The sequence below is a fragment of the Notolepis coatsorum genome, assembly GCF_963971535.1.
Source record: "Notolepis coatsorum genome assembly, chromosome: 4".
Lineage (NCBI taxonomy): Eukaryota > Metazoa > Chordata > Actinopteri > Aulopiformes > Paralepididae > Notolepis > Notolepis coatsorum.
This window is the reverse complement of record NC_140168.1, coordinates 31,260,754-31,278,253: the sequence shown is the minus strand read 5'-3', so window position 1 is coordinate 31,278,253 and position 17,500 is coordinate 31,260,754. Positions and strand designations below refer to the sequence as shown.

At 47.5% G+C, this 17,500-nt stretch overlaps 1 protein-coding gene across 1 annotated transcript in view; it reads right to left on the bottom strand.

The window, feature by feature from the left end:
• The window catches only part of sh3bp5a (SH3-domain binding protein 5a (BTK-associated)), a 35,278-nt gene that overhangs the window by 12,762 nt on the left and 5,016 nt on the right, over positions 1-17,500 (bottom strand). Inside the window, 2 exon segments of the mRNA XM_084313481.1 lie at positions 16,773-16,865; positions 16,867-16,902. Of these exon segments, the coding sequence (XP_084169607.1) occupies positions 16,773-16,865; positions 16,867-16,902 (129 nt within the window).

The following is a 17,500-nucleotide window of genomic DNA, read 5'->3' as shown; positions in this document are numbered from 1 at the left end:
GCAAGTTTGGCATCCAACCAGAGTGCAAATATAACAGTAAAGTGCAACAGCAATATACAATGTACATGTGATTAAACTGGCAGGTGTGCAAGTAAGTATATAGAGGGGTTATATGCAGGTATGTTCAGATAAATAGAAAAACAATTAAAATGTAATATATATATGCTGTAAATAGGTGGTATATACAGCATTGTTGTACATGCTATCATACAGGGTATATGGGTAGACAGTGAAAGCAGTAGGTAGGTATAAACAGAGTTCAAAAGTATTCAGTATAAGCAGTTTAATCAGCTTCAACATTAGCCTCATTATGGTAGAGATAATAGAAAGCTCTTTCTCATGCCCCTCCCCCCTCCCCCCTCTCTGGTTGTGTTTGGTTAACCCCTGACACATGACCCCCCCCCCCCCCCCCCACCCCAGATACTATCAGCCATGTTTATGATAGAGACTCCATTAGTGACGGCAGTCTCTGTACAAGTCTTCGCAGGCTCCCAGAGATATAAAGCTGTCAAAAAAAGAATGGATGGGGATAGACTGTGGTATCTGTGGTTGTTGAGGGTCCGTCAAGAGACGGAGGAGATAAAGGCTAAAGATTAGGTGGTGCAGAGAGGAGAGAGTGTCATCGTTCTCGCTCGCTCTCTCTCTCTCTCTCTCTCTCTCTCTCTCTCTCTCTGACCAGCAAAGATTAATCCCTCCCACCCCCTCTCCCCCCATCATGACCCATTTCCCAGGCTCTCCGTGGGGAGCAGAACACACAGAGAGATGGTGGTGATGATGATGATGATGACGATGATGATGACGATGATGATGACGATGACGATGATGATGATGTATATTTAATGGAGGATGAAGGGAAGGCCCTGAGCGAGGAAGAGAGGGGAACATACTGGGATGTAAAGAGCATTATGTTTACGACTCTCTCCGAGACACTTTTGGTCTCTAGTAACTACACACCCTCAAGACCCCTACGCTCTGCATCTTCTGGCCGTCTCAGACCCACTCCTATCCAAGCTCCGGGAGGGTCATCAAGGAGAAGTCGCCTATTCTCAGTCCTTGCCCCACAATGGTGGAATGAACTACCCACCCCAGTTAGGACAGCCGAAACCCGTCCAATCTTTCGCCGTCGACTAAAGACGCACTTCTTCAACCATTATCTGAATTTTTTTTATTTTATTTTTAAATATCTAACCCTAACTAACCTTACTGTCATGCACTTGTCCTAATAAACTAACCTACACTTTGATGAACATTGTTACTCAGCTGATAGAGTTGTACCCTTCCTGATGACTTGCCGTACAGAACTTGTAAGTTGCTTTGGATAAAAGCGTCAGCTAAATGACTAAATGTAAATGTAAATGTATAGTTGTTGTGTTCTCCAGGTGTAAATGTGCATGTGCACAGTTAGGTTTCAAAAGGGGCTCAAAACACCTGCAATGTCATGTAAATAGCCTTATGTGTGTGTGTGTGTGTGTGTGTGTGTGTGTGTGTGTGTGTGTGTGTGTGTGTGTGTGTGTGTGTGTGTGTGTGTGTGTGTGTATAAGATAAGATAGGACGATCCTTTATTGATGTGTGTTAATAATGGCAAATTTTTACCATTATAGTGCAAAAAAAGATGTTCCTCTTGCCTCATTACTGTGGTCCTTTTATTTAACATCTAAGTGCCTTTGTTTTCAGGTTTGTATCTTTTATAATGAACCAACTGAAGTATTACCACAGCTGCAAACATTTCTTCTTTCATTGATAACAGCGTATTAACAGTGTTCATTAGGGATGGGTTAGGATCATTAGGATTTTATCGATACTACTACTCTTATCGATTCGATACTGCTTAACGGTTTGGTATTTTATCGATACTCTTATCGGTTCTTTTTGATTATTTTGCAAGATTTTCTTTTTTTTATTAAGAACATAATCAACATTGCTTTATTATTCTTTTATATAACTATATTACTGCACATGGCTACTTTTTGATCAATTAATACAAGCAGTCAGATAAATTAACTATTTTGGGACTTTCTATTTTATTTAGAAAGTTCTTAAATCAGAATGTCCCACCCAATACCCAGCTGTTAAAAACGGTTCAATACTCCATTTTATTAGTAGAGATACTTTTAGAACAATAGCCTGATGATATATTTTCCATGAGTTGAGGCGATGCATGACCAGAGCAGTGTGTGTGTGTGTGTGTGTGTGTGTGTGTGTGTGTGTGTGTGTGTGTGTGTGTGTGTGTGTGTGTGTGTGTGTGTGTGTGACGTGTGTGTGTGTGTGTGTGTGTGTGTGTGTGTGTGTGTGTGTGTGTGTGTGTGTGTGTGTGTGTGTGTGTGTGTGTGTGTGTGTGTGAGAGCGCACGCGTTGCGTAGTGGCCGTGTCAACAGTGTCAGCTGAACTCGCACCAAACAAGGCATAGGGAAATAGTCAGACACCCCAGAATTATTTCATAATACAAAGTTTCTGAATGGATATTTGGATTAAACCAAGTTTTATGCAGTGATGACCGGTCTTTCCCTGCGGAACACAAGTTACTTACACGGGTCGCGCTATGCATGCTTAGCTTGCTAACGATAGCAGTGTACCTTAATGTTACACACGTCGCGCTATGCATGCTTAGCTGGCTAACGTTAAGATAGGAGATAGCAGTGTAACTTAATGTTACACACGTCGCGCTATGCATGCTTAGCTTGCTAACGTTAAGATAGGAGATAGCAGTGTAACTTAATGTGTGTAAGTAACAGCCCCGCTCCTCGGGCAGACGGAGAGAGGCCGAGGGAGAAGAGATATAGAAAACGACCAACAAGATTAATTCGCAACGTTTAAATTCCTCGAAAAAAAGGAGTGAAATACGGATGAAAGGGTTGAAATCAGTACTAGCAAGGGTGCCCCCCAAATATATTTTTCTACTAGCACAGGCTATTTTTAGGGGCAATATGCTACGCCCTCGTAGCACAGTACAGCCCTGTGTGGGTGTGTGTATGTCAATGTGTATGTCTGCGTGTGCGTGTATGTGTGTGTGTGTGCGTGTATATGTGTGTGTGTATGTGTGTGTGTGTGTGCGTGTATATGTGTGTGTGTGTGTGTGTGTGTGTGCGTGTGTGTGTGTGTGTGTGTGTGTGTGTGTGTGTGTGTGTGTGTGTGTGTGTGTGTGTGTGTGTGTGTGTGTGTGTGTGTGTGTGTGTGTGAGAGTGTGAGGAGGGGGGGGGGCTCAGACGGGTGGATATGACTTGCTCATTGAATCGGTCATGAGTGATTTGCATTACATTGATATCCCAATGTCCGAACAGAAATGGGAAAGAAGGCTTTTAGGTTTTCCGCACCTACTGCATGGAACAATCTCCAGTCCGATCTGAAGATTCAAAGCTTGGTAACACTGAATCTATTTAAGGCTACGGTGAAGCCTATTGTAACCACGTTTTCTGTGTGCAAATGTTTTATCTGACCATTTTGTAACGTTACTTTTATCTGTAATGTCTATGTGTGTATGTTGAAACTTTGTGTTGCTGCTATTCTTGGCCAGGTCTCCCTTGTAAAAGAGATCCTGGATCTCAATTGGGACAACCCTGGATAAAGGCTAAATAAAAAAAATTTAAATAAATATTAGGGCTGTCAAAATGAATGCTTTAACTCTGGAGATTAATTTAAATTATTTAAAGCGTAATTTTTTTTATCTAGATTAATCTATGGAGTGAAACATTTTCAACGTTATGAACTTTCAGCAGTGTAATTTTGCTTGTTCTTTTTTTGCATTGACTCATGTACCTTTTTGAAAATCATCTGACATGAAGATGGAGCACATTTTTGTTGTTAATATGATTTATATTACTGGTAGTTCATACAAGACATTATTGTCCTCTAAGCCAATCTGCACTTTAACATAGGCCTGGGTTGTTTTTATTTCTGTTAGCGCCGCAGATATAAGAAAGCGGTCTAGCTGAGTCAATGTTGATGGTTTTGTTGAACATTCGTATTTCACAGGAGATAAACTGTATTCAAAGAAAGCTATTAAAATAGTCTTTGAATCTAAATATACTTTCTTTGTGTTGATTTGACATTAATTCCATGATTTTAACTCAAGTACATATCTGTTACAAGCTTCGGTCTTAAGTAGAAAAGTGCGATTTTTTAATATAGATTAATCTAGATTAATTACAGAAAATTGTGAGATTAATTAGTTAATTTTTTTTAAATCTACTGACAGCACTAGAAAATATTACTGAGAACAACACGTGATAGGCCTACAGATGAACGTATAACAAACCCAATGAGTCAAATGCATTATGACGACTCCCTCCTACACTGTGTTCTGTAATCCACAAACGACCCAATTTACCCTACGCCCATTAATCACCCCACTAAGCCTTTGTGGTAAGCAGACACTGTCATCCATTAATGTCATATTGTAGGAGGACCACTGGTCCAGACAATGAGGCAGTTTTATTCAGGAATAGTGGACCTTGTGATGTTCATCATGCCCCTTCAAACCATCATCCCACTAACCAGTGTGATGTGTGTGTGTGTGTGTGTGTGTGTGTGTGTGTGTGTGTGTGTGTGTGTGTGTGTGTGTGTGTGTGTGTGACGTGTGTGTGACGTGTGTGTGTGTGTGTGACGTGTGTGTCAGTCTCCTGTCTGACACCTACTCTCCATATCTCCACTTTATCGCATCAGAGGGAGATAGAGGGAGGACAGGAAGAGAAGGAGAGAGAGAGAGAGAGAGAGAGGAACACACACAGACAGAGAGGGAGAGAGAGAGAGAGAGAGAGAGAGAGAGAGAGAGAGAGAGAGAGAGAGAGAGAGAGAGAGAGAGAGAGAGAGAGAGAGAGAGAGAGGGAGGAACACACACAGACAGAGGGAGAGAGAGAGAGAGAGAGATAGATTAACACACACAGACAGAGAGGGATAGAGAGAGAGAGGGACACACACACATACACAACACACAGACAGAGGGAGAGAGAGAGAGGAATAATACACACATACAGACAGCGAGTGAGTGAGAGAGAGAGGGAGAGAGAGATTAACACACAGACAGAGAGGGAGAGAGAGGAATACAGAGAGGGAGAGAGAGAGGAACACACACAGAGGGAGAGAGAGAGAGAAAGAAAGAAAGAGTGGAGGAAAATCAAACTATAAACAGTTGTGAAATGTACTTGAATAATAGAGACACATGAATGTTCTGGTTTAATAAATAATGACATAGTCTACGTGTTCATGTAGGCCTGCTTGATGACATGCTTAGCTGCAGACGTGGATGTGCCAAAGTCCACGCATTAACATGACAGAGAGTCAGGATGATTTGACAGAGAGCTTACTGTGACTTGTTGTATAGAATCACGACGTACACAATCAGGGTAAATGGGGTGATGCTGCAGGAGCCGTGGAGCCTCGGCCATTGGTGGTTGTGTTGTTTGATGTGCATAATGACTTCATAAAGACATAATGATTCAGCGCTTTGCCAGTTCTTCCTTGCAAAAAAAGCAACTCCGGTATGTTTGCATGTGATCAATAAAGTACTGTGTTCATTCCTTTTTTTTTTATCTACTTTTTCTCCCCATTTTTCAATTTTTCTCCCGTCCCCAATTGTCCAATTCTACCCTCCCCTGTCTCGAGCGTTGTTAGACCATGCCTCCCACTGGTCGGCTGCAATGTGGACGAAGCCTTGCATCACGTGTCCCCTCCGGTACTCGAGGAGGCAGCCGTCGCATCTTTTCACCTGCACAGCACGATCTCTCAGCGGCGAGGGTCTGCGTGGGAGGGACACGCCGCCCCCGTCGCTTCCTGATTCTACTGCGCAGGCGCACCAACCGACCTGTAGGAGTCGCTGTCCCCACCCACCAGCTTCCCACCCCCTAATACTGCCAATTGTATTAGTATGAACGACCAGCCAAGCTGGTAGCAACGCCGAGAGCTGGGCTCGAACCCAGCATCTCCTGCGCTGGTGGCGAGCGCCTTGCCCACTGCGCCACCTAGCCGCCCTACTGTGTTCATTCCTGAAAACCTTTCGTCCAAAATCTCATTCCCCACTACAAAAGAAAGAGAAAAAGACAGGGAGATGGAGAGAGAGAGAGAGAGAGAGAGAGAGAGAGAGAGAGAGAGAGAGAGAGAGAGAGAGAGAGAGAGAGAGAGAGAGAGAGAGAGAGAGAGAGAGAGAGAGAGAGAGAGAGAGAGAACAGGGCCAGTCAGACAGGCAGCAGATTGAATGAGAGGTAAAGGACAGAGGATAGGACAGGACAGGCAGATCCAATGCTGAACCCCCCCTCACTCCATCGGAATGTCAGGGGGGTAACATGGGCGGGTCAGTGGGAGGTTGGGGGACTGGCTTAGGGGTGGTGTAGTGTAGTGTGGGAAGGGAAGGGGGGGGGGTTGTGAGGGGGGGGGGGGTTTGTGAGGAGAGGCAGTTGATACCATGTCTCTCATAAAACGGGGTCAAGTATAAAATATTCAATACTCATTTATAAGTCATCGTCACCAAAACAATGTGCCAGTTTTGCCTCTGGCTTTCAGGGGCTGTGCCCTATTAAAGCCTTGACACACACACACACACACACACACACACACACACTATACATGCAAAGCTGGAGAGGAGTGTTGATCCACGTGCGCATGTGTCCCATCATCACCACCTTTCAGTAATCTCTACTCTCACGTGCTGCTGGAGTTATGCAGATGCCTCAGACACACACACATACACACACACACACACACACACACACACACACACACACACACACACACACACACACACACACACACACACACACACACACACACACACACAATCCCTATTTCTGTATGACAGCTCAGCTGTGACACACAAACGTCAGCATGTTGTAAATGACTCAAACGCTGCATCCCTATTGGCTGATGGCAGCGGGCCTCTAAATGTCTGCCTTTTGGCCAATCAGAGCTGGCCAGAGCCGAGCACCATGGTCTGACAGAAGGGGACACGACCTGCTGATCTTTTGGAAGGAATAAAGCAGACTGTCGACTGTGAATTTAACCCTTTCACTGCCACACTCCAGACGGTTAACCTTTCACTGCGACACTACAGACGGTTAACCTTTCACTACCACACTACATAAGGATAACCCTTTCACTGCCACACTACAGACGGTTAACCTGTTATTTTTGCCTAGCACAGTCTCTGGAGCGAAACAGAAAGAAGCATTTTGTATAAAAGTATTCTGTACTTCTGTATGACAACTAATAAAGAAACTTGAACTTGACTCGAACTTGCTCTGATGAGTCACTCACTGGTAAGAAGTCACAGAGACACACCATCCCACTCAGGCGGACGTGTGGAGGAAGAACGTCTCCATGCCAGGAGGAGGAGCGTCTGACAGAGATCCACCTTCAGTATATCGTTTGCCTTTTGCTATTGCTTCACTGCTACGACGTTACTGGGGCAAGAAGGAGGAACGCGTGTCCAGGGGGAACCCTGGTTCAGCGAGAGGAGTGTAACCGATCGTCCTCATTCTGTCCCTTTATCTGTCATTTCTCCCCAGTTAAGAACTATATTAATACACTTAGTGGAAGTGGGAAAACAATCAAAGGATAAAAAACAGTGTTACTTTCATCTGTCTTGATTCGGGTCACTCTTGTCTGCCATTTTGAGAGCCAGCATAACCTGGAGCCAAAATTGGTGGAAAATGAGATGAGACGCTTGTTTTTTCCCGGCTCCTCAACCGTAGTAGATTTGTAAACATAGTACACAACGTATATTCTATCTATACAAACTATAACTATAAGCTATAACTATACATGTGAAAACTGCCACTATAAACTAAATAAGCTATAAATAAACTATAAATTAAAACTATAAACGAAACATAATACACAACGTATATTCTATCTATACAAACTATCTCTCTAACTAACTTAACTCTCTCCTGTATCTCCCCTGTCTCTCTCCTGTTTCTCTCCTGTTTCTCTCCTGTTTCTCTCCTGTCTCTCTCCTGTCTCTCTCTCTCTCCTGTCTCTCCCCTGTCTCTCCCCTGTCTCTCTCCTGTCTCTCTCCTGTTTCTCTCCTGTTTCTCTCCTGTCTCTCTCCTGTCTCTCTCTCTCTCCTGTCTCTCCCCTGTCTCTCTCCTGTCTCTCTCCTGTATCTCCCCTGTCTCTCTCCTGTCTCTCTCCTGTCTCTCTCCTGTCTCTCTCCTGTCTCTCCCCTGTCTCTCTCCTGTATCTCTCCTGTCTCTCTCCTGTATCTCCCCTGTCTCTCTCCTGTCTCTCTCCTGTCTCTCTCCTGTCTCTCCCCTGTTTCTCTCCTGTATCTCCCCTGTATCTCCCCTGTCTCTCTCCTGTCTCTCTCCTGTCTCTCTCCTGTCTCTCCCCTGTATCTCTCCTGTCTCTCTCCTGTCTCTCTCCTGTCTCTCTCCTGTCTCTCTCCTGTCTCTCTCCTGTCTCTCCCCTGTATCTCTCCTGTCTCTCTCCTGTCTCTCTCCTGTCTCTCTCCTGTCTCTCTCCTGTCTCTCCCCTGTCTCTCTCCTGTCTCTCCCCTGTCTCTCTCCTGTCTCTCTCCTGTCTCTCTCCTGTCTCTCCCCTGTCTCTCTCCTGTCTCTCTCCTGTCTCTCCCCTGTCTCTCTCCTGTCTCTCTCCTGTCTCTCTCCTGTCTCTCCCCTGTCTCTCCCCTGTCTCTCTCCTGTCTCTCTCCTGTATCTCTCCTGTTTCTCTCCTGTCTCTCTCCTGTCTCTCCCCTGTCTCTCCCCTGTCTCTCCCCTGTCTCTCTCCTGTCTCTCTCCTGTCTCTCTCCTGTCTCTCTCCTCTCTCTCTCCTGTCTCTCTCCTGTCTCTCCCCTCTCTCTCTCCTGTCTCTCTCCTGTCTCTCTCCTGTCTCTCTCCTGTATCTCTCCTGTCTCTCTCCTGTCTCTCTCCTGTCTCTCTCCTGTATCTCTCCTGTCTCTCTCCTGTCTCTCTCCTGTCTCTCTCCTGTCTCTCTCCTGTCTCTCTCCTCTCTCTCTCCTGTCTCTCTCCTGTCTCTCCCCTGTCTCTCCCGTCTCTCTCCTGTCTCTCTCCTGTATCTCCCCTGTCTCTCTCCTGTCTCTCCCCTGTCTCTCTCCTGTCTCTCTCCTGTCTCTCTCCTGTCTCTCTCCTGTCTCTCTACTGTCTCTCTCCTGTCTCTCTCCTGTCTCTCCCCTGTCTCTCTCCTGTCTCTCTCCTCTCTCTCTCCTGTCTCTCCCCTGTCTCTCTCCTGTCTCTCCCCTGTCTCTCTCCTGTCTCTCCCCTGTCTCTCTCCTCTCTCTCCTGTCTCTCTCCTGTCTCTCTCCTGTCGCTCTCCTGTCTCTCTCCTGTCTCTCTCCTGTCTCTCTCCTGTTTCTCCCCTGTCTCTCTCCTGTCTCTCTCCTGTCTCTCTCTCTCTCCTGTCTCTCTCCTGTCTCTCTCCTGTTTCTCCCCTGTCTCTCTCCTGTCTCTCTCCTGTATCTCCCCTGTCTCTCTCCTGTCTCTCTCCTGTCTCTCTCCTGTTTCTCCCCTGTCTCTCTCCTCTCTCTCTCCTGTCTCTCTCCTGTCTCTCTCCTGTCTCTCCCCTGTCTCTCTCCTGTCTCTCTCCTGTCTCTCTCCTGTCTCTCTCCTGTATCTCCCCTGTATCTCTCCTGTCTCTCCCCTGTATCTCCCCTGTCTCTCTCCTGTCTCTCTCCTGTATCTCTCCTGTCTCTCTCCTGTCTCTCTCCTGTATCTCCCCTGTCTCTCCCCTGTCTCTCCTGTCTCTCTCCTGTCTCTCTCCTGTCTCTCTCTCTCTCCCCTGTCTCTCTCCTGTCTCTCTCCTGTCTCTCTCCTGTCTCTCTCCTGTCTCTCCCCTGTCTCTCCCCTGTCTCTCTCCTGTCTCTCTCCTGTCTCTCCCCTGTCTCTCTCCTGTCTCTCTCCTGTCTCTCCCCTGTCTCTCTCCTGTCTCTCTCCTGTCTCTCTCCTGTCTCTCTCCTGTCTCTCCCCTGTCTCTCTCCTGTCTCTCTCCTGTCTCTCTCCTGTATCTCCCCTCTCTCTCTCCTGTCTCTCTCCTGTCTCTCCCCTGTCTCTCTCCTGTATCTCCCCTGTCTCTCTCCTGTCTCTCTCCTGTCTCTCTCCTGTCTCTCTCCTGTATCTCTCCTGTCTCTCTCCTGTCTCTCTCCTGTCTCTCTCCTGTCTCTCTCCTGTCTCTCCCCTGTCTCTCTCCTGTCTCTCCCCTGTCTCTCTCCTGTCTCTCTCCTGTCTCTCTCCTGTCTCTCCCCTGTCTCTCTCCTGTCTCTCTCCTGTCTCTCTCCTGTCTCTCCCCTGTCTCTCCCCTGTATCTCTCCTGTCTCTCCCCTGTCTCTCCCCTGTCTCTCTCCTGTATCTCTCCTGTCTCTCCCCTGTCTCTCCCCTGTCTCTCTCCTGTCTCTCTCCTGTCTCTCCCCTGTCTCTCTCCTGTCTCTCTCCTGTCTCTCTCCTGTCTCTCTCCTGTCTCTCCCCTGTCTCTCCCCTGTCTCTCCCCTGTCTCTCTCCTGTCTCTCTCCTGTCTCTCTCCTGTCTCTCTCCTGTCTCTCTCCTGTCTCTCTCCTGTCTGTCTCTCTCTCTCTCTCTCTCCTGTCTCTCCCCTGTCTCTCTCCTGTCTCTCTCCTGTCTCTCTCCTGTATCTCTCCTGTCTCTCTCCTGTCTCTCTCCTGTCTCTCCCCTGTCTCTCTCCTGTATCTCTCCTGTCTCTCTCCTGTCTCTCTCCTGTCTCTCTCCTGTCTCTCTCCTGTCTCTCTCCTGTCTCTCCCCTCTCTCTCTCCTGTCTCTCCCCTGTCTCTCCCCTGTCTCTCTCCTGTATCTCTCCTGTCTCTCTCCTGTCTCTCTCCTGTCTCTCTCCTGTCTCTCCCATGTCTCTCTCCTGTCTCTCTCCTGTCTCTCTCCTGTCTCTCTCCTGTCTCTCTCCTGTCTCTCTCCTGTCTCTCTCCTGTCTCTCCCCTGTCTCTCTCCTGTCTCTCCCCTGTCTCTCCCCTGTCTCTCTCCTGTCTCTCTCCTGTCTCTCTCCTGTCTCTCTCCTGTCTCTCTCCTGTCTCTCTCCTGTCTCTCCCCTGTCTCTCTCCTGTATCTCTCCTGTTTCTCTCCTGTCTCTCCCCTGTCTCTCTCCTGTCTCTCTCCTGTCTCTCTCCTGTCTCTCTCCTCTCCTGTCTCTCTCCTGTCTCTCTCCTGTCTCTCTCCTGTATCTCTCCTGTCTCTCTCCTGTATCTCTCCTGTTTCTCTCCTGTCTCTCTCCTGTCTCTCTCTCCTGTCTCTCCCCTGTCTCTCCCCTGTCTCTCTCCTGTCTCTCTCCTGTCTCTCTCCTGTATCTCTCCTGTCTCTCTCCTGTCTCTCCCCTGTCTCTCTCCTGTCTCTCTCCTGTCTCTCTCCTGTCTCTCCCCTGTCTCTCTCTCTCTCTCCTGTCTCTCTCCTGTCTCTCCCCTGTCTCTCCCCTCTCTCTCTCCTGTCTCTCTCCTGTCTCTCCCCTGTCTCTCTCCTGTATCTCTCCTGTCTCTCTCCTGTCTCTCCCCTGTCTCTCTCCTGTCTCTCTCCTGTCTCTCCCCTGTCTCTCTCTCTCTCTCTCTCTCTCTCTCTCTCTCTCTCTCTCTCTCTCTCTCTCTCTCTCTCTCTCTCTCTCTCTCTCTCCTGTCTCTCTCCTGCCTCTCTCCTGTCTCTCTCCTGTCTCTCCCCTGTATCTCTCCTGTCTCTCTCCTGTCTCTCTCCTGTCTCTCTCCTGTCTCTCTCCTGTCTCTCCCCTGTCTCTCTCTCCTGTCTCTCCCCTGTCTCTCCCCTGTCTCTCTCTCCTGTCTCTCTCCCCTGTCTCTCCCCTGTCTCTCTCCTGTCTCTCTCCTGTCTCTCTCCTGTCTCTCCCCTGTCTCTCTCCTGTCTCTCCCCTGTCTCTCTCCTGTCTCTCTCCTGTATCTCCCCTGTCTCTCTCCTGTCTCTCTCCTGTCTCTCTCCTGTCTCTCTCCTGTCTCTCTCCTGTCTCTCTCCTGTTTCTCTCCTGTATCTCTCCTGTATCTCTCCTGTCTCTCTCCTGTCTCTCTCCTGTCTCTCTCCTGTATCTCTCCTGTATCTCTCCTGTCTCTCTCCTGTATCTCCCCTGTCTCTCTCCTGTCTCTCTCCTGTCTCTCTCCTGTCTCTCTCCTGTCTCTCTCCTGTATCTCTCCTGTCTCTCCCCTGTTTCTCTCCTGTCTCTCTCCTGTCTCTCTACTTCCAACAAATCTGTTGATTCAACATGTGGAAACCCACCACACACAGCCGACTACCACAAACTAACTTATTGCTCAGATCTGATTTTATTTTGTTTGGCTGTTCACATTATTTTTTAAATGTGGCCAATATCAGATTCCAGTGTCATGCTCCTGAACTGACCCGCGTGCACAAATTAACAATAACGAGGATAGATGTAAACATGGAGGACACTGAAGTCACAGTTTATGATTTAATTTAATAAGTTCAATGCAGCGGAGGCCAGCTAATTAAAACAACTCAGGCCTGGCTGTATCCGATTTAGGACCACATATGAAAGTGGCCCGAATCCTAATTGAAAAGATCCCATGTGATCACTGATTTGTGCTGTTCACACAAGTCACATATGAGCAAAAAGATCAGATTTGGGCCACTTTTTGTCTGCAGTCTGAACGTGGCCTGTGGGAGATTATCTGTGGCAGACAGTCTGCTGGGTGTGCAGAGGCCTCTAGGCTGACATGCAGACTATAGTTACCCATTGTAACCACTAGGGCTGTCTTAAATACTTCGAAGCTTCGAAGCTTCGTTCAATATGCATGGGATTCGAATGGGAAAATAAAATTTGAATATATTACAAAAGAATTATTTCCATTTTTTCTTTTTTTTGGCAAAATGAACTCTGCCTCTCTTTGTTAACTACAACAAGCAATGCTGTTTGTTATTTAAGATGAGGTCGGACTCGGCACTGACAGATTTGTGTTCATTGTGCTGCTTTTATAAAGCCTCAAATGACGGCTTACAATATTTCATGAAAGCAAAGTGTTTCGTTTGTCTAAGATTTAAAAAGGTTTAAACTTTACAGCACTGACAAAGTGCTGTACAAGTCCCACAACATAAAAAGAAATATATATATATATATATATATATATATTATCTTTTTTTTATCTCGAAGCTTCGAATTAAAATAGTATCTCGGCCCCGAGGCTTCGAATGCCAAAACAAATTCGAAGGTCAGCCCTAGTACCCACGTTACATCTATCCTGCCTTAGTGCTGCAGGATCTTCCAAACCATTCATCTCTTGGAGGGGAGCGTGTAAAATGTGGGATGCCTAGTAGGATAGGATAGTTGTTTTTTTGCAAATCTATACTTCAAACATGTACTGTATCACTGTGCTGCCTAATCTAGATGAGGTTAGATTATATTAGATAATTTAGATTAGATTAGATTAGATGTATTGTCATCGTACAGCACTAGTACAGTACAAACGAAAATAAGTTGACATCTAACCAGAGTACAAGGTAACAGTAAAGTGATTCCCGCTCACTCAGGCAGGCTTTTGATGTGTGATGTGTGATGTGTGTGTGTGATGTGTGTGTGTGCAGATCACAGTAGATTAGTGAGCAGAGGTGTGACAGAGCTAATTTTAGACATAACGTGACTCCGCTCCCTTTAAGCAGATAGACGCTGAGCTCCTTAAACCTCTCCTTTCCAAGCCCCCCAAACCCTGAACTGTCAAGTCAAGTCAAGTCAAGTCAAGAGTTTTATTTGTCACAGCATACGAGTATACAATGAAATGCGGGTGGTCTTGCCCGCAACGATGTGCATAATACAATAGTAATATATAATAGAATCCAATAGAACATAAAATAAACAGTAAACAGAGTAGGGCATGTTGGTATATGAGTTATTTACAGAGCATGGTAGGACATGCTAGGTCCTGTGGTAGTGCAATACACTGTTAGCTACGGATGAGGCACTGGGTCTTTATGTACATGCTATATTATACAATCTCAAGTTATACTATACTATTCTTAAAGTGACCTTTCCTTTTGTAAAGTGGCCATAAGTGTGAGCGTGTGCAGCATGATTGTGTGCTTGCTCATGTTAAAGTGGCTGCTAGTGTGTGAGCGTGTACAGTGTGTGTGTCGTGTGTGTGTGTGCTCATGTGTGCTTGTGTGTGGAGAGTTCAGTGTTCAAGGCTCTGATGGCCTGGGGGAAGAAGCTGAGCCGAAGTCTCTCTGTCCTAGTAGCTGGTGTTCGCAGGCGTCTGCCTGACCTCAGCAGCATGAACAGGCTGTTGTTGGGGTGGTGAGGGTCTTTCATTATTCTGCAGGCTCTGGATTTGCACCTCTTGTTGTATAGAACCTGCAGGGGTGGTAGTACAATACCCGTGCGCTCGGCTGAGCGCACCACTCTCTGTAGGGCCTTCTTGTCCTGTGCCGTGCTGTTTCCATACCAGGCAGTGATGTTTCCAGTCAAGATGCTCTCTACAGCTCCGGAGTAGAAGGACTGGAGTATCTACCCAGATACTCTGAACTTCCTTAACTGTCTCAGGTGGTAGAGGCGCTGCTTCGCCTTTTTTACGACTGAGTCTATGTGTGTTGTCCATGTTCAGATCCTCTGAGATGTGGACCCCCAGGTACTTAAAGCTGCTCACCCTGTCCACGGTAGCCCTGTTTATCCTCAGTGGTGTGTGTGTCTCCTGCTGTCCTCTCCTATAATCCACGATCAGCTCCTTGGTTTTACCAATGTTCAGGAGCAGGCTGTTGTCCTGGCACCGGCGTTCCAGTACCTCAACCTCCTCCCGGTAGGCCTTCTCGTCGTTGTCCGAGATCAGCCCCACCACCACTGTGTCGTCCGCCAAACTTCACTATGGAGTTGGAGCTGAACTTGGCCACACAGTCATGTGTGTATAGTGAGTACAGCAGGGGGCTCAGAACACAGCCCTGGGGGGACCCGATGCTCAGGGTGATGGTGTTGAAGGTCCCTGACCCCCCACCCTGACCGCCTGGGGCCTTTCACTCAGAAAGTCCAGTATCCAGGCGCTCAGAGCGGAGCTCAGACCCAGCTCGATCAGCTTGTCCACCAGTCTGGTGGGGACTATGGTTGTTGAACGCTGAGCTGTAAGGTCAATGAACAACAGTCTCACATAGCCCCCCTTCTGACGGTCTAGGTGAGAGAGGGTGCTGTGCAGTACTTGGGAGACCGCATCGTCAGTGGACCTGTTTGGCCTGTATGCAAATTGCATAGGGTCCATATCACTGGGGAGGGAGGCACAAATATGATCCTTGACCAGCCTCTCGAAACATTTCATGGCCACAGAGGTGAGTGCCACCGGTCTGTAGTCATTGAGACCTGTTGGGGAGGGTTTCTTTGGTACCGGGATAATGGTAGACATCTTGAAGCAGGCAGGGACCACTGACTCCAGGAATCGATTAAATATGGTGGTGAACACAGGGGCTAGCTGGTTAGCACAGGACTTAAGTATGCGTCCCTGTTTATCCATCTGGGCCAGCAGCCTTTCTGGTGTTCACCTGCATAAATGCTCTTCTCACACTGTGTACCGTCAATTAGAGAGCGTCCCGCCCCCCCCCGCGGATGCCCCCCCCCCCTCCACAACAGCCGGCGCGCCAGTGACGTCACTAGCCGTTGAGCTAGCGACGCCCCTGTTTGCACCAAACCGCACGTAGAAGGTGTTGAGCTGGTCCGCGAGGGAGGCGTCGTCGCTCCCCATTGAGGGGGCGCTGACTTTGTAGTCAGTTATCGTCCTCAGTCCCCGCCATAAGCCTCTTGTGTCATTCTGTGCCATTTGTGCCTCCATCTTGTCAGCATACGTCTTTTTCGCAAGTTTAACAGCCTTGCGCAGAGTGTAGACTGTTGTCTTGTACTCTTCCATGTTTCCTGTCTCTCTGCCCAGGTTGTAGGCAGTGGTGCGAGTTTTCAGAGCTGCTCTAATAGTACTGTCCACCCACGGTTTCTGGTTCGGGAAGACCCTCGCCTTCTTTGTGGGGACGATACTATCAGAAAGTGTTGTTATGAAGCACACAACAGTGTCTGCGAACTCGCTGACGTCACTGGCGCTTCCCTCAAACATTCTCCAGTCGACGTTCTCGAGAGCGTCCTGAAGCGTGGCCTCTGATTGGTCGCACCATCTTTTTACCTCACGTGACACGACGGCGTCACGTGATCTTTGTTTGTAAGCAGGGACCAGGAAAATGGCGTCATGATCCGACGTGCTTGTCGCTCCCGCTAATGGTGGAGCCGGTACAGCCTTGTAGCCGGCTCTGAACGGGGTGTAGCAGTGATCGAGCGTGTCTGTCAATGCCAGACACTTTTTTCCACATAGTCTTCTGTATGTGTGTGTGTGTGTGTGTGTGTGTGTGTGTGTGTGTGTGTGTGTGTGTGTGTGTGTGTGTGTGTCACCAGCAAGTAAAGGATCATTTCTGTTAAAAGGCTTTAATTGAAAGTGAATTGATGGTGCACATGTATGTGTGTGTAACTGTGTGTGTGTGTGTGTGTGTGTGTGTGTGTGTGTGTGTGTGTGTGTGTGTGTGTGTGTGTGTGTGTGTGTGTGTGTGTGTGTCATAACGTGCAGGTATGTATGTGTGATTGTATATCTGTGTGTGTGTGTGTGTGTGTGTGTGTGTGTGTGTGTGTGTGTGTTGTGTGTGTGTGTGTGTGTGTGTGTGTGTGTGTGTGTGTGTGTGTGTGTGTGTGTGTGTGTGTGTGTGTGTGTGTGTGTGTGTGTTATTCAGGTCTTGCTCGAAAAAGAGATCATTGATCTCAAGTGACTACCTGGTCAAATAAAGGTTAAATGTGTGTGTGTGTGTGTGTGTGTGTGTGTGTGTGTGTGTGTGTGTGTGTGTGTGTGTGTGGTGTACCTGTCTGGCCGCTTTGCGCGCCTCCCAGTACGGCTTGGAGTCGTCCACGGCTCGTCCGATCCTCTTCACCTGCTCGTCCAGCTTCACCGTGGCCCTCCACCAGCACCGCGCGGAAACGCTGACGACAGTCCTGCACACACACACACACACACATTTTGTCAACCCATACATTATTCACTCATAATACAAACATATTTCCCCAACCACACGGAGCAGAAACACCTCAGTGGATAGTAGTGTAATTCCAATCTCAGTTCCTGGAGGAAAGAGAAATGACACCTCGATATACAAGAATCGTGGCGTTGTGTTCGGGGCAGAACCAGGGTCTCGATGAGGATCTCGGCATCTCCATTCAGGAAAAGTTCAATGTTCCACGTTTAAACTGATTTGACCGTTGAAACGGAAAACAAAATATATTTGGGCTACATGAGCTGCAACTAGAAGTCTGTGGGGAAAAAGCCTTTAGGCCAACTCTTTGAAAAGTGAGATAAATTGAGAAAACTCTGTGAAAGGTCTGTGTGACACACACACACACACACACACACACATAAAGTTGTGCTCTATCAAGCTACAATTCGATTCACAGCCTCAAGTCAACACAAAGACAGAGAGGCCTTCTACGCACACAAAGATCATCGTGAAAAGCAATCACTCACTTTCCAATTCAATCTATAGTCCATCTTGGGGCCAACTGGGGTCAAATGAAAACATAGACGTCTTAAATGAGG